This window comes from Lithobates pipiens, unplaced genomic scaffold (assembly GCF_037356315.1).
Source record: "Lithobates pipiens isolate NorthernLeopardFrog02 unplaced genomic scaffold, aLitPip1_a1.2 Scaffold_16, whole genome shotgun sequence".
Taxonomy (NCBI): domain Eukaryota; kingdom Metazoa; phylum Chordata; class Amphibia; order Anura; family Ranidae; genus Lithobates; species Lithobates pipiens.
Genome location: NW_027507748.1, coordinates 477,175,724 through 477,200,052, shown reverse-complemented (window position 1 = coordinate 477,200,052; position 24,329 = coordinate 477,175,724). Strand labels below are relative to the sequence as shown.

Here is a 24,329-nt window from a genome sequence, read left to right as displayed (position 1 = left end):
ATATCGTTCTCCTTAGAATGCCACAGCTTAGAACTGAATAAAGTAGGTAAGGGTTAGAACCCATGTAAGGTTTTATTGGGGTCTGTGATCCCTCTGGAGAGATGCACCTCTTTTTGTACTAGTGCCATTGTAAATGAAACAAAATGTAAGAGAAAATCTAAAATTTTGAACTGCCAGCAGAGCAGAAGGGTAAATCTTGCAACTGGGAAACTTCTGGTGAAAACTGTTCGAGATAGCATTTCTCACACTTTAGGACAGAAGGAAAAGGAAAATGTTCCAAATGATAGCAAAAAAAAAAAAAAAATCAAATGACGTGTTAAACCTACTATGCTAAAAACAGTTTGGGCTTTAAATATAATTTACAACCTTATTTCCTCAATCCATGATGTAAGAATCAGCATTACCTTGATATCTTTGGATCCTGCCTTTTCCAAACGGCATCGGTAAATTTAAGGGAATGTAGTGCTCGTGGTTACAGACAACTCTCAAAAACTCAAACTTGTATTCAAACAGTGTCTGAAAATCAACAGCAGCAGTTGGCAATTGTTAAGGTATTTAAAAAGCAATTTTTAAGGCTCGGCTCACACTAGTGCAACTCCAAAGTCGTGCGACATTCAGGCAACTTTACACTATCAGGACTCAAGTTTAAGAAAGTTTAATCAAAATAGTGCAGGAACCTTTTTTAGCGACTTAATGACTAAGCCTCTTTTAGAGATTTGTTGTTAACAAGTTAAAAACATTTTTTTTTTTCTAGAAAATAATTTTTTTTCTAACACCCTAAAGAATAAAATGACGGTCGCTGCAATACTTTGTCTCACCGTATTTGTACAGCGGTCTTACAAGCGCACTTTTTTTTAAAATAATTTAAAAATACACTTTTTTTAATTAAAATATAAGAAATATAAGACAACAGTAAAGTTAGCCCAATTGTTTTATATTGTGAAAGATAAAGTTACACTGAGTAAATTGATACCCAACTTGTCACATTTCAAAATTGTGCCCGCTAGTGGAATGACGACAAACTTTTACCCTTAAAAATCTCCATGGGCAACGTTTAAAAAATTCTACAGGTTGCATGTTTTGCGTTGTAGAGGTGATCTAATGCTAGAATTATTGCTCTTACTCTACCGATCACAGCGATACCTCACGTGTGGTTTGAACACAGTTTTCATAAGTGGGGCGCTACTCACTTCTGCATGCGAGCTCGGCAGGACAGGTCGCGTTTAAAAAAATTGGTGTTTTTTTTTCTCATTTTACCTTTTTAGTATTTTTACACTGTTCTTTTAAAACAAAAATTGTGTTGTGCTAATGTAAACATCCCTTGTAATAGAAAATAAGCATGACAGGACCTCTTAAATATGAGGTCTGGGGCCATAAAGACCTCAGATCTCATATTTAGATTAAGGTCCCATGCACACGAGACGCCAGTGCAAACTCTGCTGAAAGCATGTTTTTAAAAGCTGAAACCGGCATTTAGAAACGCCTGTTTTGCCTCGTTTGCATGCCACGTTTGCGTCTAGAAGCGTTTATAAGATAACCTCAAAAAAAAAAAAAAAAAGATTTTTTAACTAGTTCAGCCATTTTGTGAGACCAGAGTGAGTAGCAGTGAGCGCAGCAGTGTACTTATATTTAGCATGTCACTTGCCACGTCACCTGACACAAGTTGGGGATTGTCCACTTGCCACAGGTTGCGGATTGTCATTTGCCTCGTCACCTGCCACAAGCTAGCTTCTGCCATACCAACGATATTCCACTTCAAAGTTAGGAAGTATATTGGCAATCGGTGGTCCGGAAGTGGTTAAGTCGCATAGATTGGAATGGGTGTCATTGAAATCCAAAAGCTTCAACTTATCATGCAATGTTGTGTGTCCAAATTCGCATGACAAGTCACTAGTGTGAACTGAGCCTGACACTGAAAAATTTAGTGGTTTAGGATGAAAGTAAACTCATCTCACCTTTGGATCTCCAGGTGCAAAGAAGCTCATGTAATTATTAATCTGTTTAAACACAAAACCCCTGTCCATGAAAGTGAAGCACCGCTGCAAAAACATATGAAAGAGCAAGGTTTATAAAAGGAGCCAACACTGAAAACACCACAAGATAACATTTTAAATGTTTGACTTTAGCTGAGCATACAACTACAGACATGAACAAAACAGGGAAAGTACAGTACAACTAAACAAAAATGTGGAGATAAGAAATTCCCTTCTCAATACAGCTATGGTATACAGTCAATATTAAGGTTATGCTCTTTACAAAAATGATATTTAACCACTTCCCACCAGGCCAATGTACATATACGACCGGGTGGGAGCCGCCTACTTCTGAATGGACATTCAGGAACGTCCTTCAGAAGGAGGGGGATCGCGCGCGCATGCCAGCGCAGCGGCGCAACCCCGATGCGCTCGTGTCACCCAGACACGGCGCATCTCGGATCGGCAGGAGGGCTCTGTGATTGGCCCTCCTGATCACATGATGGCTGTGTCCAATCACGTCCATCATGTGATGTAAACAAACAGCCAGTTGCTAGGCAATCGGCTCTCCTCTCCTCACAAGGAAGTCGTCGCTGAGGAGAGGAGAGCAGATCTCCTGCTGGTGATCAGTGAGTATGAGCTTTTTTTTACAGCCTTTTACTCACTGATCACTAGTCTAGTATAAACCTACAGTGTAAACACACATGTCACCACAATACACATGCCACCACACATGTCCCCAAATAAAAAATTACATGTCCCCCACATATGTCCCACTAAAATGACATGTTCCAATGATTATCTGCACACATATGTACGCGATCACCTGCACACATATGTACATGATTATTTGCGTACATATGTCCGTGATCACACAAACCAATTATTATACACTTAACGGAATTTTTTTTACCAAAAACATGTAGCAGAATACTTTTGGCTTCAATTTATGACAAAATTTGATTTTATTGGATTTCTTTTAAAATAGAAAAAAGAAAAAATAGTTTTTTTCCCAAATTTGCGCTTTTTTTGCCCTTATATCGCAAAAACTAAAAAACGGAGTCGTGAATAAATAACACCAAAATAAAGCTCTATTTGTGTGAACAAAATTATAAAAATTTCATTTGGGTACAGTGTAGCATGACCGCGCAATTGTCATTGAAAGTGCGAGAGCGATGAAAGCTGAAAATTGGGCTGGGAAGGAAGGGGGCGAAAGTGCCCTGTATTGTAGTGGTTAAAGTATGTAGAAAAAAAACGTAAGGTTATTTTTAGGTCAGAAGCAGTTCATTTTCTGACTTTGTTTCTCTGACTGTAAGGCTGTAAGGAAATGTACATAGCTGTGAGAAAAAGGGGCTGGAGCCACTCAATTCAGTTGTTTGTGTAATATGAAATTTAACTTCTTAGCTGTGAAAAATGGCTTTTTCTTCAACAAAATCAAAATCAGCTTGGTAAACACCATTAAAGGCCTACTTCCTAAATCAAAATGTATCAGGTGCATACAAATCATATTTACCCTACCAAATTACAAAATGTTGTTAGTCCTAAGCATAGAAAAATAAATAAAAAATAAACACAAATACTATACATCCCCCACTTCTAAACTTTTTTTCTGATTTATTTACTTTGATGAAGAATGCAAGGCTCTGGTTTGCATTCCTAGAGGCCTCTGGATTGTCCTTGTATTTCTGTGTGATGTGTGGCATAAGCATATTAACCAAGGTTTCCACCGTATGATGAAAAGAGGCTGGGAATCTTTGGTTTCGTAGTAACTAGAAAAAATGAAAAATAAAGCGTGAATTACCATGCAAAATCAGAAAAATAAAAATAAATTTAACAATTATACGTTTATACAATACTTAGTGGACATTAAATATATTCAATAACTGTCCTCTTGAGAGACTTGATTGACAGGATACTGCTGAACTACAGACACTATGCCACAAACCATTTTAACTGCAGACACGGTCATATATGTAGTCCTATATTACAACTGTTAATGAAGCACAAGCAATTCTAATGCCCCGTACACACGATCGGACATTCCAACAACAAAATCCATGGATTTTTTCTGATGGATGTGGGCTCAAACTTGTCTTGCATATATAAGGTCACACAAAGTTGGTCGGAAACTGTGATCGTCAAGAACACAGTGACGTACAACACGTATGACGAGCCGAGAAAAATTAAGTTCAATAGCCAGCGCGGCTCTTCTGCTTGATTCCGCGCATGCATGGAACTTTGTGTCGGAATTGTGTTCACACAATAGGAATTTCCATCAACAGATTTTGTTGTCAGAAAATTTGAGATCCAGATCTCAAATTTTGTGTGATGGATGGAGCCTACACACGGTCAGAATTTCCGACAAAAAGCTCCCATCAGAGAATCCAACCGTGTGTACAATCCTTTTCTTAGAGTACATCATGGGACACATAGTCAGGCTAATATTCATTACCTACTGGGTTATACTCAATAACAAGGTGAATGGACACTGGTCTTTAGGCAGGAAGTGATCCCATATAACCCCTTCCACACAGGAAGCACTTCAGTTTTGTAGCAAGCACTGAATCCTCAAAAAAAAATTTTGATTTTACAGCTAAGTATGATGAAAAAATGCTATTTTTTTTTCATACATCATGGGACACAGAGTCAGGCTAATATTCATTACCTACTGGGACATCCCAGGGCAATAGGCTTGAGGGGAGGGAGACACTTTATCAAACAATAGCCATCAGAACTTATACGGCAGCCCACAGTACACTGCAGCCGAAAGCCAAATCCTTGGCTGTTTAAACATCCACTTGATAAAATTTTGTGAACGTATGCACTGAAGACCAGGTAGCAGCCTTGCAAATCGAAATACCTGATGGCGAAAAGCCCAGGAGGTTCCTACACCCCTGGTAGAATGAGCGCTCACCCTTAAGGGAGGAGCTTTACGTTTCAGACCGTAGGCCTGAATCACCAATTGACGGCCCCAAGTGGCAATGGAAGCTTTGGAAGCTGCCTGCCCTTTCTTGGGTCCTTTTGGTAAAACAAAAAAGGAGTCTGATCCACGGATATCCGCAGATAGACAAATAAGCCTTGAGTGCCCGGACAACGTCCAAAGAATGCAGTCACCTTTCTTCCAACAAACGAGGCTGAGAGATAAAAGAAGGCAAAATAATGTCCTGATTTAAATGAAAGGCCAACACTACTTTTGGAAAAAATTATGGAACAGGTTGTAACATGACCCTGTCGTGGTGAAGCATCAAGTATGGTTCCCTGCATGAAAGAGCTGCCAACTCTGACACCCTTCTAGCTGAGGCAATGGCCATCAGGAAGGCTAGCTTGCGTGACAGCAAGTCTAATAGGATTTCATTGATAGGGTCAAATGTTCATTTCTGTAACACAGACAACACCAAGTTCAAGTCCCAAGGACACATAGGTGACCTAATGGGGGGAAGCAAGCAAGTTACCCCCTGCATAAAGGTTTGTATCAGTGAATGGGAGGCTAAAAGCCTTTGGAAGAATACTGATGGGGTCGAAACTTGACCTCTGATTGTACTCAAAGCCCATTTGATTTCCACAGCCGATTGTGGAAAAGAGAATTGTCCCAATCACATATTTTTCCAAGGAGGACATTTTCTGGCTTCACACCAAGCAAGAAGTCTTCCAGAGCTTATGATAAATATTCCTAGTGAAAGCTTTTCTAGCATTCATTAGGGTAGACACTACTGATCCCGAGATGCCACGGTCCTTTAACACCCTGGCTTCAACGGCCATGCCGTCAAATTTAGAAACTGTAAATTGGGGTGGAATATAGGACCTTGAGACAGTAGAACAGAGCGATGTGGAAGTGCACATTGCCCGTCAGTCTTACAATCTGTGGGAACCAGGGCCTTCTGGGCCAGGCTGGCACCACTAGGGTGACTGGAACCCCCCCTTTCCAAATCCTGCCAACAAATGTGGAAGGAGAGGAATCGGAGGAAAAAGCATAAACCAGGGAGTACTGTCTCCACGGAACTATCAGAGCATCTGCTCCAATTGCCAGAGGATCCCTTTTTCGGGACACAAATTGCTGTAGCTTGTTGTTGAACCTGGATGCCAACAGGTCAACACCTGACAATCTCCAACGCTGGCAAATTTCCTGGAACACCCCTGGGTGTAGGGACCATGGCCCCGGGCAGATAGAATCGGCACATGTCCCCCTGCCCAGGCTAGTATGTGGTTCACCTCTTTCAGAGCTGACGAACTCCTGGTACTGCTTGGTGGTTTATATAGGCCACTGCAGTGGCATTGTTGGACTGAATCCTGATAGGGCAGTCCTGAAGCTCCATCGTCCAGGACCGTAGGGCCAGACGTACTGCCTGTATTTCCAGGACATTGTTGGGCAGGATCTGTTCTGTCCCTGACCATTTCCCCTGAGCTGTGAGCCCTTCTAGGGTCACTCCCCATCCTGAGAGCCTGGCATCTGTAGTCAGTACTCTCCAAGTTAATGGGAGAAAGGATTTAACCTTTCACAGGTTCTGATTCTGCAACCACCAGTTTAGGCTTCAGTGTGCCCAAGGAGATGAGCACATTGGCTAATCCAGGGCTTTTCTTCTTCTGATCCAGGCCAACAAAATGTCTTTTTGAAAAGGCCTGGAATGGAACTGGGCATATGGCACTGCCTTGAAGGAGGATACCATCCTCCCTAGAAGACAAATACCTTATCTGATGCACCTGAACCTTCAGGGCACAGATCCTTATAAGTGGCAAGAATATTCTTGCTTGAACCGTATCTAGGATCAGACCTAAGTTTATTTTTGGAGGATCCAAGGGAACTATGGATCTTAAAAACCTCTGAGGGAGGACCCCCCGCAGCTCTAGCTTGTAGCAGCGAGATATAATAATTGAGGTGCCGTAAGGCTCCACTGCCTGTTTCCCTTACAAGGAATGGCGGCGCCGGGACCCGAGAGCCGAGGGACAGGTCGGCCTCGGCGGCCGACATCGCGGGCGCCCTGGACATGTAAGTGGGCTGATTAAGTCAGCAGCTGCAGTGTTTGCAGCTGCTGACTTTTTTTTTCCAGTCATTTCAGTCAGAGTCAGGATCAAAAGCCTCTGCGACTGAGAATCAGACATCAACTGGATATCTTCTTGTCCAGATTGCTCGGAAGCATACTCATCTGCCGGGCCCTCCACAGACAACCGAGCTTTAAGCTCTTCCCCATCCTCAACTCATTCCTGCTCCAGACTAAGAGGCTCTGGAAGGGGGATTTGCCACGTTTCCTGCTACCCTGCGGGATGGAGGCAAACATGCCAGCAATCCTGCGGTCTAACCCAGCTAGGGCCAAGGACAGTTCATCCTCAGTGATAAAGGGTGAAACAGCAGCATTGACTCTAGGCACAAAAACAGATAGGAGCAGCGGTTTAGAATGCCCGGAAGCCTCTGGTCTGTCAGGGGATACAACACTAGGCATACGACTAGGTTCATGAGGAACTACTGACGACATCGGTGTGCCCTTCCCTATAGTGTTAGTCCCGATCCTCTTTTTTGAAGACATTTACTAGCCACAAAAAGAGTACTTGGGTGTAGTATTAAAACACCTCAGAAGGAAGACCCTTTAATAGGGCTCCCAAGCCCCTATGTAACAATCTTGCTTGGCACATTTAGTCTAACAACTAAGTCCAGCTGCGCTTTTGCAAACTAATGTGCGCCCTGGTGAACCAAGTCGAAATGGCGCACCATTGTGCGCCATCATACAGGTGAGAAACAGCCAGACACAAGCAAAAAAGGTACACTTTGCAAACACCCACAGCTAGGCCAAAACTCCCCAGTATGGTCACAGCACACAGGCTCTAGCTAGCTTGAGTGATTGTTACAATCACTGGGACACCCCACAATAATAAGTAAAGTGTTTTCACTTAGCCGTCCAGACGCAGGGCAACTTAGAAACTAAGAGCCCAAACTTCTCCCATCACTGCCGGTTCCTGTCACTTGAGGACCTTCAAGGACTTGGTACCCTTTTCATGTTTAGGGTCCAGTCCCTTGGACATGTACAGCACCCTGCAGGAATGTCTTAGCGCTGTGGTGTCCAGGATTCCACTTTGCAGGGTCCAGCGCCCAGAGGCTGCATTACAGGCAAAACCTTGCAGGATCTTGAGTCTTCTTTGCAAGGCTCAGGTGCCATTTATTTAAGCATAAAAGCCTGTGTAAAATGAATCCTATCAGTCAATCCTTTGATTCATTTAAGAACAGTTTGTGGGACTAGAGACCTGGAGCTCAGAGAGCTCAAGCAAAGCGTGCCATCCACCTTGCAGACACTGGTAAAGACTGAAGTGCTTCCTGTGTGGGAGGGGTTATATAGGGGATCACTTCCTGTCTGAAGACCTTTGATCTACCAGTGTCCATTCACCTGATGATGCAGTATAATCCAGCAGGTAATGAATATTAGCCTGACTGTGTCCCATGATGTATGAAAAAGAAAGGAGAATTTACAATTTAAATGCTTTTCTAGCTGTCCTCAGTTTTGCTGTGACAGCCTACATTTAGTTTGGGGCTTTGATTCTGTGGTAGTTTTTGGGCAGATCATATCATGGTGTAATATACAAATGAGAATTCACTTTTTTTTTTTCCTTCAGTGCAACTAATGCTATATTATAGGAAAACGTACAAAGATAAATATCAGTGTTTACTGAATAAAGCCATGCTATTAACCTTTTCTATAAATACAAAATAGAAAATCCCAAATGAATAAATGAATCCCATAATAGCAATAAAAATAATGCTATTGCTGTGGAATTACAATTTGCTACAAATAAAGCATGACAAAACGACTACAGACTTTTTCCTACTTAACGTTAACACTGACAAAAATGACATTTGCGCTAGGAAAATCTTCCAGGCTATTTGAAGTAGACAACCGGATAACATTCATTTATGGAAACTGAAATTTGCAAGGTAGTATTTTGTGGCCAATCAAACCTTGTAATTTTCATCTTAATTGTGGATTTGTAGGTTTTATATAAGTTTACCACCCAGACCCCAGAGGAACACACTTGTGTTTAACCCTATCGGCCCTCTCAGATTTCAGAATGTAGAAAAACATATTGTAACTGTAGAATTAGCTGAATTACTTATTTAAATTGCCACCTGAATATGTCAGTCTAAAAAGCCACAATTATTTGTCTACAACTACTGAAAAAATACATAGTACTAGAGTCTAAACTTTTTATTTATTTTCTGTATGAACAAAAAAAAATCCTCACTACCTGTCTTACTCCCTTCATTCTTAAACACTTACCTGTCTTCATGCCAGCTCTTTAGGTTACAGCATCTCTCCCCTCACCTCCTGGTTTCCCAGGAGCAACTGAGGGCCAGTGGAGACATTGTCTCCTGCTGCTGTCAGACAAATTCCTGTGGGGAGTGGCGGTATGGCTTTCTGGTGCTATGTGTGTCCATAGAAAACTCAGTTTAGAACCTGACAGGAGCATGCATAAATGAGTGCCTTAGCACTTGGCTTGCTGCATGAGGCACCCAAAGCAGTGATGAGCCAAGAGTGCTGTCTGGGACTGCTAGAAGGGGACAAAAGCAGTGTTTCTGGGCAATATTGTTACTTTAACTTTATATCACCAATCCTCCTCTCTTGAAACATCATTATTCTGTTGTGCACTTGAAAGTAAAATGAATCTATTTAACTAGTAAATGGTCATTCAGGTTAAAAACTAGGCAGCCAGGTAAATACACAGCTGAAATGCATAATTGGTAATTGTTCTTGTCAAAAGTTTTGTAATTGTGTGCAGTTTTTGATCAATGCATCCTTGCCAGACAGCACAATCAGATTCTCTGCCTGAGACTGGTCGAGAATAGTGGTTAAAAACAAATTCCCAAGCTAATGTTTTTTTTTTTTTTTAACCACTACAGATCCGCGCTATTGCCAAATGACGGCATTAGCGCGGACCTACATTTCCGGGACTACGTCTATTGACGTCGTCCCGGATACGAGCGGCCTGCGCGCCCCCTGAGGGGCGCGCGCGGCGCGCTCTGTGATCGGCGAGTCCGTGAGACTCGCCTGATCACCGATCCGTGCAAGGGGTCGATCCCGACCCCTTATCACGTGATCAGCTGTCAGCCAATGACAGCTGATCATGTGATAGAACGGAGCCGGTAATCGGCTATTATTCCTCCTCGCGCTGACAGCGCGAGGAGAGAAAAAAAAAGCCGATCACCGGCGGCCGTGATCGGGACATCAGTCCCGATCACGGCCAGCAATACAGCCGACCACCTGCCCCCTGCCAGTGCCCACCGCCGTGCCATCCTGAATAAAAGTAAGTGCCCCCCATCAGTGCCCATAGTGCCACCTACAGTGCCACCCACAGTGCCATCCAGCAGTGCCACCAACAGTGCCACCCACAGTGCCCACAATCTGCCTCAAAGGTGCTGCGACCCAGTGCCGCCCATCAGTGCCCAGCAGTGCCGCCCATCAGTGCCCAGCAGTGCCGCCCATCAGTGCCCAGCAGTGCCGCCCATCAGAGCCACCTATCAGTGCCACCTATCAGTGCCACCTATCAGTGCCCATCAGTCCCATCTATCAGTGGTACCTATCAGTGCCCATCCGTGCCACCCATCCGTGCCACTTATCCGTGCCACCCATCCATGCCATCTTATCTGTGCCCATCTTTGCCCATCGGTGCCGCCTTATCTGTGCCTATTAGTGCCGCCTTAACTATGCCTATCAGTGCCCACCAATGCAGCCCATCAGTGCCCACCAATGCAGCCCATCAGTGCCCACCAATGCAGCCCATCAGTGCCCACCAATGCAGCCCATCAGTGCCCACCAATGCAGCCCATCAGTGCCCACCAATGCAGCCCATCAGTGCCCACCAATGCAGCCCATCAGTGCCGCCTAATCAGCGCACTTCAATGAAGGAGAAAAATGACCCGTTTGCAAAATTTTATAACAAACTATTAAAACATGATTTATTTATTTTTATTTTTTTGCATCTTTTTTTGTTTATTTAGCAAAAAATAAAACTCCGAGCTGTAACTAAATACCACCAAAAGAAAGCTCTATTTGTGGGAAAAAAATGATAAAAATTTCATTTGGGTACAGTGTTGTATGCCCGCGCAATTGTCATTCAAAGTGCATCAGCGCTGAAAGCTGAAAATTGGTCTGGGACTGAGGGGGGTTTAAGTGCCCAGTAAGCAAGTGGTTAAGTAAACATGCATGTGCACTGCAGTAGAGTCTGACCAATTCCTTAAAGTGGTTCAAAACCCCAGTCCTGGAATTTGAGCTAAGCACATATCTGTAGTGCTCTCTAAAGTGTAGTTCCTCTGTTATCAGCAGGAGTGACTTCAATGTTAGAGGATTTGTTACATCTATGTGTAGCACCTGAGGCTATTCACTTCACTGGGTATATGTAAGGGTTTACAACCACTTTAAGCTGGCCATAGATGGCTCAAAATTCAGCCAGTTTAGCGGGGCCTGGCTGAATTTCAATCCATCTATGGCCATTCCGTTTCAAGAGGAGTCAATTTAATGATCTATCTCAATTGTGTGGAGGGAACACATTTGTTATTTTGATAGGTCATTTTTTATTGATCAGCCAGCTGGCTTATCTACACCCAACTTTACTCTGCTCTATCTGGTCTCCCTAGCGCTGCTATACAGGCAATTGTAGGATGCTAATAGAAACAGTCAGGTACTTTCCCCAGCTGCATTCATAGATCATTGAACATTATTTTATTGAAGACAAAATGGCATAACCGAATACACAGGTGTTAGATATAAAAACAAAAAGATAATACATACTTTTATTTTTGTATTCTCAACAAGGTGTTGGGCCATAGATTTTATTAGGACTTCAAAGAAAAACCATGAGTACTATGAATAAAATAACAGTGAGTTAGTGCGTGCATACATAAAACATAGGAATAAAGTTAAAATAGCTACAAGAATCCTGATATAAAATCGCAATCCAATAAAGATAACAGTTAAATACACATTTGTATTTATTCAGGAGCTGTCCTTGTACCTTGAGGAGCTTGTTACAGGTTAAAAAGTCGGCAGAAGGCTTGAGGATCATTGTCATGGATTTGGCCAGCTCTTCATGCGCAGTCTTGTATTCAGATGTAATATATGGCTCTGCCTTGTAAACATACTATGAAAACAGGGATGAAAACTATTAGAAAAAAAGACTATGTACTAAACAACATGTATAAACCTTACACCTTGGGAAGCACAAATGCAGCATTCATGGGCATTGCCAAGAAGAGATAAAGAGACTAGGACGTGTCCAACTATCTGGCATCAACCTCCTTTCCACTGAAACCTAGCATACATTATCTGGCTTAGGAGGTATAAAAATATGCAGATGTGTGTAAAAGATACTGCGGAAAGTATTCAAATCATAAGCTCAATCTTGAAATGCTGCTAGTCTCCATCTGAGAATTGGTAAATCAATTAAACTGACCTGAAAATATATATGATGTACTACCATTTGGGGGGGGGGGGGGGGGGGGGAAGGTGGTTAAGAAAAGTTAGAAACAAACCAAGGATAACATACCTTTACATATGACCTCAGGTAGCTCTCCAGTCCTTCTTCATGGCACTGAGAAACCACATGGATAATGACTCTGAAACAGCATGCATTAAAGGATTCAATTATTTCTGTCATATGTTAATTCTTGCCAAGTGACTGATTTGGACAATGGTGTATGTGAATTCATATAAATGACGTGCTAATCTGATGATAATCAGATTATGTTAAAAAAGCCTTTATACAAGCATTGCAATAATATGTCAACTGACAGTGGACAACTGTCTGAGAAATGCACAGTATAATGAACTTGCACTTAATAAATGTAACTAATTCTAAAAAGGTGAAAATTTGTGTAGCCAGTGACGTTAGGACTTAAAATTGCTTGTTTTATGTCAGAGAAGCCATTCAGTTAAATCCACAGACAAAAAAACAAAACAAAAACACAGACCTAGCAACTGTTATATTGACATTCCTTTAAAAAATGCTACCTTGAAGATTTGGGTTTTTGAAAATCTGTATAAATTGTTTCAGACTAAAATACAGTACATATAATCTTTGTTAGGCTAGGTTCACACTTAAATCAGATGTGGCTCACAGCAATGTGTCCCTGTTCTCCGTTTCAGGGACGAATCAGGCCAGAATGTTTGCCTGAAATCGTACCTGAAATGGAGCCAAAGACACATAGGACCCCTGTGTAATCTGGCCCACAGCTGGCACGAAGATATGTGAACCAGCTTCATATAGAGGTGGGCACACTCTCCTGTCTTGCAAATTGGATGCAGGGGAACCCGCATCCAATTCGCACTAGTGTGAACCCAACCTTAAAAATTAGCAGGAAACAAATGCAAGTGCTAATCAAATTATCAATCCCATATGTATAATGGGAATCCGATGTCTGATATAAAGCACTTTTATACAGCTTGGAAGTTCAAGACTAAGCCAAACATTCATAATTACCCAACAATCAGATGATATAAATTATAACTGCATACATGTCTGCCCTTATTCTGTAATAAGCACACAGACCACCATTCAAATGGATGGCATCTGCAGACTGACAAAGTAGCACCCTGTTATAGAACAGAGCTGATCTAATACTAAATTACTAGGTATTACCGTGTCACATTGACAGCCACTTCCTCCTGAGTAGCTCTTGTAAGCACTCTAAACATTTGGTTAAGGATAGTAGGTAGAAAGGCAATCATGACATGTCCTTCCATTGCATGGAGACTCTGAAAGGAAACAGTGTGATATTTCAAAGTGTATATGTAAAATTGCTGAATAAAACAAACAATAAATAAAATGAAAATGCTTGCTACCATGGTACAGCGATCCTGATTATATTTTTCAGAAAAGAACAATGCAATGATATTCCCATAAACCAACAGTTTTATATTTATATTATATCCAAAACCCCACGGAGAGTGTTAAATTGTCTTGTGATGGGAAATCATAAAAAATTCTATAGTTGTCACCAGCGAAGCCATTAAAGTGAGTTTAAAATTTATTTTTTTCACCAATTCTAACATGTCATACCTACTGTGCAATGGTATTGGAAAGAGCAGTCCCAGTCCTCCTTTTCTAGGGTCCACTGATTGCGTCCTCCCACACACAGATCGTTCCCATAGTACAGCAAGTCTATATCCTGTGCACAGATGTTTTTTTTTTACCCTCATGCGCAGAATGCATCAAGATAAAAAAAAGACAAAAGATTAAAAAAAAATAAAATAATAATCTTTATACCTTTACAACCACGTTAAAGAGGTTGTAAAGGCAGAAGTTTTTTTTTTTTTTTTACCTTGATGCATTCTCTGCATTAGGGTAAAACACATTCTGTGTGCAGCTCCACATGCCAGCCACTCCCCTTATACTTACCTGAGCCCAATCTTGATCCAGCACTGTGCCTGGGAACTCCTCACATGGCAGAGTGATTAGAGGCAGGAGCTATTGGGTCTAATGCCGCATACACACGACCGGACTTTCCGTCTGACTGAACTCTGACGGACTTTCAGACGAAATGGACTTGCCTACGCAAGATCACACCAAAGTCTGATCGTTTAACGTGATGGCGTACAACGGGACTAGAAAAAAGGAAGTTCAATAGCCAATAGCTGCCCTTGCGTTGTTGTTGGTCCGTGGGACCTACATACAGACGAGCGATTTTCATGATAACAACTGGTTCCGACGGAAAGATTTCAAACATGTTCTATTTCTAAAGTCTGTCAGATTTTTCAAAACAGAAAGGTCCGATGAAGCCCACACACGTTCAAATTGTCCAGATTAGGTCCGTCGGAGCTTTCTTGTTGAAAAGTCCGGTCGGGTGTACACGGCATTAGGCTTCCCTTAAAGTTGCAAACTTTATGTTTTTTTTTTACAATTCTATTTTCTACATTTTTTTTTAGTATTATTACAATTTTTTTTTGTTTTTTGTTTTTAAATCCTCCCCCCATGTTTGATTTCCAGTGTTAATCCATAACTATCTTATAAATACGTGAACCATATAACTCGTTACCGCAGAGCAAGACATCATCTAATCAGAATTATTATTTCAGCCTGATCCACATTCCAAGTCTCCATGTCGCCATCTCATCCCTTATCCACCTAGTATAAGCATCTCTCCTCATGGGGGGGGGGGAGGGGGAAGAGATGGGGCATCCATGTCCTGCCACCAAGTACTCTGTTCTGGACTAGTTGGAAGAGGGCTAAACCAGGTATCCCCAATCAGGGATCCCATATATTTGAAAATTTTGTTGGGCTGCCTCTATGTTGGTATGTCAACTTCTCCCTCAATAGGGTGTCGTTAATGGCGACATTAACACATGGCGTGTGTTTGCGCGGCGACACCGAAGCCATTTTCTAGCTATAAGTTTTCTAGCAATAAACAGGACTCTAAGAATGGCTATGTATGTGTGTGGCGTATATAGTTCCTCATCTAACCATCCCAGCAGACATAGCTTGCAAACTCAATCGTCTCTAGGCGCTGTGGCGAGCTTTGATCATCTGCTAAGAGAGGAAGGTCTTGAGTTTTTTCCTAAAAGCCAGGTGATTTTCTTCCAGGCGGATGTGGATTGGTAGAGCATTCCATAGCCGAGGACCTTGGACAGCAAACCTCTGATCCCCCTTGGATTTATACAGGGCTTTGGGCACGAGGAGGAGGTTTTTGTTGGCTGATCGAAGACTGCAGTTTGGTGTGTAATAATTTATTTTCTCCATTAGGTATTGTGGAGCTTCTCTATGCACGCATTTGTGGGTGAGGCAAAGGGTCTTGAACATGATCCGATTTTTTACGGTTAGCCAATGTAAGCTCCTCAGCGAAGGAGAGATGGATTCCCAGGGTTTTTTTTCCTGTTATCAGCCTTGCCGCTGTGTTTTGGATCAGTTGTAATCACGCAAGTTGATATTATTCTGTGCCATTTGTATAGTTTATATGGGGTACGGCAAGTTCGGTGTATAATGAATAGTTGTGTGAGTTTTTTGGGGGAAGAGAGGGACACCTTGGGCACATTCTCCATTATATTAGACCATTCCTCGTCTGTTATGTGACCTATATCTTCTCCCCATCCTGCCCTGCATTTGAATGTCATAGTCTTGGATACCTGCGATATTAGCGAGTCATATATAGTTAATATCTGTCCTTTCCTAGACGATGAGGTTACTAATTGTGTAAGTATCGAGGGTGTAGTTAAATTCCATTTGGACCGAAGTTGTAGGTATCGAAAAAAAAAAACGTTTGATATACCATATTCCTCCCTCAGGGATTGAAAATCCCGTAGGAGTCTACATCGGTATAGCTGCGGGATGTATACCTGTTCTCTACATTTACTATACAAGTCTGTCTAGCTGCTTCTAAATGTCCATCCTAAGCTGACTCAATTTTACACCACAAACGTTAAAGTAGGTCTACACCCAACTTCACTACATGACCTGCCTGCCATGAAACTGCTTTCTCTGCATTTCCTTGAAAGGTCCTCATGCAAAATGTGACCGCATAAAAACAAAGAAAATAAACCCCCACAAACACCTTATATTGTTGCACACACTCTTCAGATTTCACAATGTGCTTATGTAGCTATGAGACCAATGTAAATATACAGGAACTCCTGAGTCATATGTACCAATAAATACCTTCAAATATTTCACAAGTTCACTTCCTAAGGCCTGTGCTCCAGATTCATTTTTCTGGCAATACTGAAAGAAGTTGTGCAAATGTTGATCCTAAAACGAAATAAATAGCTGCATGGTCACCATATGAAATAGAAAAGAAACTCAGTTTTTCCTTTTATACATAAATACAATTACCTTATTTGTGTACATATCTAGGCATTTGCTGACCTAAAGTTATGGATTTTCCAGTTTACAGGGGGGTGTATAGCTACTCTTGAAAATCAAGTTGACTCGCTGTTACATTGACCAAGTAGCTGGAATAGTCCATAACCATAACCCAGAGCAAGCAGGCAGATCAACAAAGTTAGAGAAAAGTCAACAGGCCTCATCTGCAAATGTCCTCTGAGTGATATCTAGTGTTAAGCAAGAGGTTTAACATAACAGCCAGGTACCTTACATTTTGAGAACGAGATGTCAGCAATGACAGTCTCCATGTTTCCTTATGACAGGTTTAATTTGACCAAATTATACTGTAATTTCCTCATAATATAAAATTAAAACCTGAAACCACCTCTTATGGTAAATGGTGTACTATAATTCAGGATGTGTGCTCCATGTACCAACTGACATACATAAGCAGGGAATGCCCTGCTAAGCTTGTAAAAATCTGATTTGCCTGGATTATATCAGTTGAGGCCCCCTACACTCTCTTAATTTGGCAATCACTGGTCTTCACATACATGCTGCTACTCTTGCTATCTCCTCCATTGTCCAATGATTGCAACTGACTTTCAGCAAAATAGTATAAAACTTAACAAATAGGATATGCAAAGGAACCCTAACAGAGGTCTCCAAAGGCAACCTGTAACAACTCATATCATATAATTTCCTGTTTAATTTTTTTCTGAACCTGTTAGGTTGAACTGTTCAGGGAACAGGCACAATGTAAAAAAGGGAACTTCTAAATATATAGCCAGGAATAAGGGCTTTACTGATTTTCGTAAATTCATACTGGATTGTACAAAAAGTAATGATCTGGAAAAATTACCTGTGCATAAACAGTGGACACCAGATGAGTAGTGATTTTCAGCAATGGCTTTCCTCCATCCACCCATTTAATTTCTGGACCGGAATGCTATTTAAAAGCCAAACAGAAAAATTAATGTATATTCTGCTCAATTACTGAATAGTCAGGTACACTTGGTTTTAAGCATTTGAACATTAGTGTCACCAAAAAGAATGTGCACTGCTGAGTGACAAACACTAAACAAGATGTGACAACTGTATGGATGAACGAAAGTGTAATAGACATGCCTGCAATAAGTATGAGTGCTTAGGCTTTATCACTAACCCCCGCAATCATTACCTATTCCATCTATGAAATATAAGAAAGTAACATAAATGTGTAGACCTTTTATACCTTGCCTACTCCAAATTCCTGATAGCCCAAATAACCTGTGGGAAGGTTGGCAGACACTGGAATGTTTTGCTCGTTGGTGACCACTCGACCATCCTTTAGCAAAGGCAGCCAAGCATATCCAACTGTGTACAAAAACAAACATGTTAAACATACCACACTTGGAAATACCATTCTCACAGCCCCTTCTTCAGTATCAACAGAAATGTTACTGTATGCAACTATACATTTAATGCAGTACTGTTTAACAGTGTATGAAGGAATGCTTAAGTAAAACATAAAAGAGGGCTATTATTTTAGCACGCGCTGTTTATATATTCTAACAGCTCGTGCCTCTAAGAATAAGAACCTCTGATTCAGTAAAATATTGTTATCTAGATCAAGAACTATTTCCGTCACTTCTGGTCCCTGCACACTGGTCCTCTGAGATGTGGCCTATATTCTGTGCTGCAAGACAGCTCAGCCAGTGCATAGACGTCATAACTTGGAGTTTTAAAATCCAGAAGCATTACATAAAATTTTTATAGCGGAGGTTGGAAATTTTATATTGTGAGGTTATGTCTAAATTAATGTCTTTATTTTAATTAAATTATATCTAATACTCCAACTCTGAATTTCCACCAGCATTAACAGCACTAAATTTCATCAAATGGAACAGACTGGAGAATAGCTCCGCTAAGACGGTAAAGCGGCGCTAAAAATATCGACGCTTTACTGCCGATGGCACAGTGTGAAAGGGGCCCAACAATTTTTAAAATTAAGCACAAACCTTGGCTTTCAATAACATCCTTCTTCTTTGTGCCTCCCTTGCTAGAAGTGTCACAGCTGACATGGTAGAATGTGAACAACAAATGGTGTTTTTCATGAAGTTGTGTGGGCAGCTCTATTTTAATCTGCAGAAAGATAAAAAAAAACAATAAAAACCTTTTCTGCTTAAAGCCAGCCAGGTTAAATAAAGAGAACTTTTTATAAACGTGACAAAACAACACCTCTCTTTATAGTCTTAAGCCTTCAAGAGAAAAAGGTACAATTATCATATATCTGGCTTTCACAGAGAACCTACAAGAGCATGGTATAAACTTAAACATTGTTATTTCTGCGCAGCATTAGTATCATAACTCATAGGATTCTAGGAAAATGTATAAGTATGAGCCCATTTACAAAACCCTTCCATTACAAACATTCATTTATTAGTAGTAAATGATTTTCTATATGTAGTCAGGAAATCAAGACAACTGTGTGAAAGAATAAAAGTCATATTACTTAAATTGGCCATAAACGAAGCCCTGGTTCACACTTATGCAATGCGGGAAACGCACAAGATTGACTGCGTTTCCTGCACTGCTTAGCAATTTCACGGCATCCATGTGATCTGCGGTGGGTCTCAATGTTACATTACCAACACTCCGAAACAGATCACAAAATGCAGTGCGATTGCCAGAATCGCATAGGAGTGGAAAAAAAGGGCTTCCGCATTATTTTGCTGCAGATGTGATATGAACCATACAAAATGTATTGCTCAAATATCGCATGTGATGTGCACAGGAATTCTGTGCGACTCACGCGTGGTGTCAAACACACACAGTGGGAACCCAGGCTGATTTGAGACTGTACCGGTCCAACAGACACCAGCTGAATTTTTATCAGCGGGTGGCCTCCACCACATGACAAACGTCAATTATTTAAATAGATTTCTGTTGAAGGTTCAGACTGAGCTGTGGGAATCAAGCTGTAAAAGTTCAGCTGAACTCGCACAATTTCACTTCCGCATGGTAGTCCCGATTTCAGAAGCGATTTCAGAGCCATATGTGTTGGTTTATACACAGATGTAAATCGCAGCCCAAAATTGAAAAAAAGCAGTACAGAAACTACTTTTTGAAATCAGTGCAACTCCGCAGATTTGCCGTCACAACGATTAGGACAGGTGCTATTGACGGCAATTGGTGTCGATTTGACATGTCAAATCGTATGTCAAAATGCTCCAGTGTGAACCAGGGCGAAGGGATATGCTGGAAATTTGTTTGATGATCAGCAGCTGCAGCTACTGATTATTGTATTCTGATCACTGCTGCTGTCAAAACACAATGTCCTGGTAGGGGGAGGGGGGTTCCTCCATCTACAATGATGGTGTGGATCGGTTTTCTTTTTCCATTCAGAAAAAAAAATTATTATGTATGGCCAGACCTTAGTCTGACATTATTCAAAAGATGCATAATTAAAAACCAATCCAATCTTAAAGAATAACTCCACTTTCTTTGGGAAAAAAATAAATCATAATAATATAGCGTATACAGTTACTACAAAAGTCATATTATAATTGAATGTTATTAAAAATGACTAGGGATGCAGATACCAGCTTTTTATGACCAAGTCAAAGTACCATTACTTTCTCTCAAGTACTCGCCAATCCCAATTACCGATACCTATTATGTGGTAGCTGCATTATTTTTATTTTCTTAGGCTTTTTACCCCCTCAGTTTTCACCTGGTGGTCAGGTTAGTAACAACTCTTCTCTGTAGTAGAGTGCCTCCACTCTGGATGAAGGAGCACAGAGGCACCTCAGGACAGCTTGTTCTTTTGAAAAACAAAAGAATTACTGGTCCAATTACCAGGTAAAAATAAAAGGAAAAAAAGCCTAAAAAAATAAAATGCAGACACCACATCTAAAAATTGGTAAGGTGCAATATATTTGTGTTTATTACTGCTTTAAGTTATAATACAGAGCATGACTTAATATCAGGCCAATTCCTTTTCTAAACCAATAAATGCATTAGGCATATAGTTTTTTAAGGTAATCTAAACCTGCAATGTCAAATTCAAATGGTGTCTTCACCCAGCATGCCAAGCACAGTATAAAATAACCTACCTCATCATAGAACTCAGGATTCTGCTGATGGTGTAAAACACAGGCCAATGCATTTTTCACAAACACGGGACAACCAGGCCTGCTATATATACACTGTGAAAGGGGAGGGGGAGAGTATTTAGGCATGTAATTCAGGTTTACTGTACTATGTTTTTCAAAGATATGTTTTCTTCCCTCATTTTTAAAGTGGTTCTAAAACGCATTATTTTTTTTATTTTTTATTTATTGCATCAAACTTTGATGATTAGCTTCCTCCCCCCGCCCCCCTTAATACTTACCTGAGCCCAATCTCGATCCAGTGTTGTGCCCAAGAACAGCAGTGTTGGTCGGTCTCTGGCTCAGATAGCAGCAGGGGGGTGGGGGCCTAGATGCGCTATGTGGGTCAATGGACACAGAACAAGCCCACACATCTGCCTCCATCTCAAGCACTTTATAGTGGAGACAGACATAAAAGAAGAGGTACAGACAGCGCCAGCAGGGGACCCCAAAAAAGGAGGTTCGGGGCCACTCTGTGCAATGCAATTGAACAGAGCAGCTAACTATACCATATTTATTATTTTAACTAAGAAAAAAATATAGCTTTACAATCACTTTAAAGCCGACAAATGTTACGTATAAATGTAAGAATGCATTTAAATTTATATATTTTTTTAACTTAATATATATATGTATTGAACTACTAAAGCTGTCTGTTTCTGCAGAAAACTGGAGAGACAGGTCGGTGCTTTCACACAGAGAGCAGCAGTCTCACACTCTCACTCTACAGTGTTTCAATTAGCAACACCGCTCATAGGAGTTGTTGATTGGAGTATTGTGCAGGGAGAGTGTCAGGCTGTCCAACTCACTAGTGTACTGCTAACATAGGAAGCTTTTCAAAAGACCATTAATAAAAATAGTATTGAAAAAAGATATAACATATGCTTAGTTATAAAGTCTCGCTGCATAACAGGAAAAATAACCCAAGGGTTAAATTGGGCTTTAACTTAAAATAGCAATTTTTTTAGCCCTATTATTGTTGAGGTAGGTTAAGCAGAGGTAAAACTCAATTGGGACCACAGCCATAAGGGGCCCAGTTATGGCCCTGGTGTAAAGAAATCTAAAAATAAGAAGAAGAAGAAGAAGAATAAGAACACACTACATACTACCATTATTAAAAATACATAAATGCATTTTTAAATGCAACTAGAGTTAAGTACCTGAATGTGACTTGTTATTAGCCTCTCTAATCCCTGTATAACAGTACTGAGAAAGCTAGAGGCAGTATTTGATGCCAGTTTACTGTCTACACATATACTGACACTTAGCATGCTAATAGTGGGAGAGAGCAAAGGGATGAGCCCTTTAGAATGTCTATCTCCCTCGTTTTTCATGTGCGTCTCAGACGCACATGAAACTCTTTGGCAAACTCTTTGGCAGGTACAACGGTTATTGTAGATGTTTGCCTGGAGTTCAGCTTTAAGAATGATTGCTTCTTTTTTTTTAATACTGTAATTGCCACATAAAAAATTATCACAATGTAATGATTAGAGGATTATTTTCATATAATTTAGGCCAGGCTTACAACTGTAGAATTTAGTTGAAATAAAAATTTTCAGAAAGTTTGTTCGATTAAGACTCAAAAGAGTCGTTTTGACAAATGGTGAGCAAAACAATTGAAGGACAAGGATGATTTTTTTTTAATCTAATGGAAATAAATGACTACCGTATATACTCGAGTATAGGCTGACCCGAATATAAGCCGAGGCCCCCAATTTACCCCCAAAAAACTGGAAAACGTATTGACTCGTGTATAAGCCGAGGGTGAGACATGGCTGTCCATCCCTGTGTGTCCGTCCATCCATCCCTGTGTGTGTATCCATCCATCCCTGTGTGTGTGTGTGTGTGTGTGTGTGTGTGTATTCATCCATCCATCCATCCCTGTGTGTGTATTCATCCATCCATCCATCCCTGTGTGTGTGTGTGTGTGTGTGTGTGTGTGTGTGTGTGTATTCATCCATCCATCCCTGTGTGTGTGTGTGTGTGTGTGTGTGTGTGTGTGTGTGTGTGTATCCATCCATCCGTGTGTGTGTGTGTGTGTGTGTGTGTGTGTGTGTGTGTGTGTGTGTGTGTGTGTGTGTGTGTGTGTGTGTGTGTGTGTGTGTGTGTGTGTGTGTGTGTGTGTGTGTGTCCAGCCTACCTGTGTCCCGAGCCGCCGTCGTCCCGAGCCGCCGTCGTCCCGAGCCGCCGTCGTCCCGAGCCTTCCGGTGTCCCGTGCCTTCCGGTGTCCCGTGCCTTCCGGTGTCCCGTGCCTTCCGGTGTCCCGTGCCTCCTCTGTCCCGTGCCTCCTCTGTCCCGTGCCTCCTCCGTCCCGTGTCGTGCCGATGGATCGCCGCTCTTCTCGGCGGCCATTCTACGATTCAAAAGCTGCGCCTCCGTCCTCCGCCTGTGATAGGCGGAACACTCAATTTCCCAGCAGCCTGTGTTCCGCCTATCACGGACATCCTCTCATACTCGTCCGTAGTATGAGAATGAACGGATGTCCGTGATAGGCGGAACACTGACTGCTGGGAAATTCAGTGTTCCGCCTATCACAGGCGGAGGCGGAGAAGGAGGCGCGGCTTTTGAATTTTAATGTCCGCCGTCTGTCTGCTCGATACGCTGATCGAGCAGTCAGACAGCGGTGACTCGAGTATAAGCCGAGGGGGCACTTTCAGCCTCAAAAAAGAGGCTGAAAATCTCGGCTTATACTCGAGTATATACGGTAATTGCTGAATTTACTCACAGCTGTGAAAAAATTGTAACTAGTCTTATGAGCATGCACTTGCCGTATCTGGAATAGAACATTTGTTCTTTGAAAAGTGAGAAACCAACATTGTATTCAAAGAGTCATTCAAAATTAGGCTAGTCCATGAAAGGAACTTTGAAACACAATTTTTATACTTTCTTGTCCAAACGAAATTCTACAGGTGCAAAACCAGCTTCAGTGGAATTGTGAAGGCATTTGGGTGTATAGCAGCAGGTGTTAGGCTCTGCACTCCCCCTTATTACTCTGTTGATGCCATCTTCTCCAGATGATCTTTTGATTCTGGAGCCTTCTGTCTTTAGCCAGTCTTGTCCATTCGTCAGCTCCATGCATGCACTTTAGTACCTGACTCTAATGTTTAAATTTACAGCTTTTCTTCGATAAACTATTTTTTTTGATGATTATTTTATAAAGAATCTGTCAGGAAATATGGCCATAACTGTAGAATCTGGGAGACTGCTGCACAAGGTGGCTGTACTTTAGAACTGCAGACATTTTTCCCCTTGGCAGACTAAAAATTAAAGCATTGTGAAGAAAATTACTGAGAAACCTCACCGCACTGGATTAAAGTTTAATATTTTTGAATGGAAGTCTCCCAAAAGCGGCTAAACCAAGAAAGTAGAACATTAGTACGCAAACAGTTTTGATTACGTAGTATTGCTTATCTTCTAATTTGCATTATAAAAACAA

General features: G+C 41.4%; 1 protein-coding gene across 14 annotated transcripts in view; it reads right to left on the bottom strand.

Moving 5' to 3' along the window:
- The window catches only part of DOCK9 (dedicator of cytokinesis 9), a 446,969-nt gene that overhangs the window by 161,856 nt on the left and 260,784 nt on the right, over positions 1-24,329 (bottom strand). For all 14 annotated transcript variants that reach the window (XM_077482985.1, XM_077482977.1, XM_077482982.1 and 11 more), the window contains exons 19-30: positions 20,858-20,950; positions 18,761-18,884; positions 17,995-18,116; positions 17,623-17,709; positions 16,596-16,685; positions 13,587-13,702; positions 12,495-12,564; positions 11,964-12,089; positions 11,741-11,812; positions 3,596-3,742; positions 1,956-2,039; positions 405-516 (exon numbers count right to left, since the gene is read on the bottom strand). In XM_077482985.1, coding sequence (XP_077339111.1) covers positions 405-516; positions 1,956-2,039; positions 3,596-3,742; positions 11,741-11,812; positions 11,964-12,089; positions 12,495-12,564; positions 13,587-13,702; positions 16,596-16,685; positions 17,623-17,709; positions 17,995-18,116; positions 18,761-18,884; positions 20,858-20,950 — 1,243 coding nt within the window. The remainder of the gene's footprint in view (positions 1-404; positions 517-1,955; positions 2,040-3,595; positions 3,743-11,740; positions 11,813-11,963; positions 12,090-12,494; positions 12,565-13,586; positions 13,703-16,595; positions 16,686-17,622; positions 17,710-17,994; positions 18,117-18,760; positions 18,885-20,857; positions 20,951-24,329) is intronic.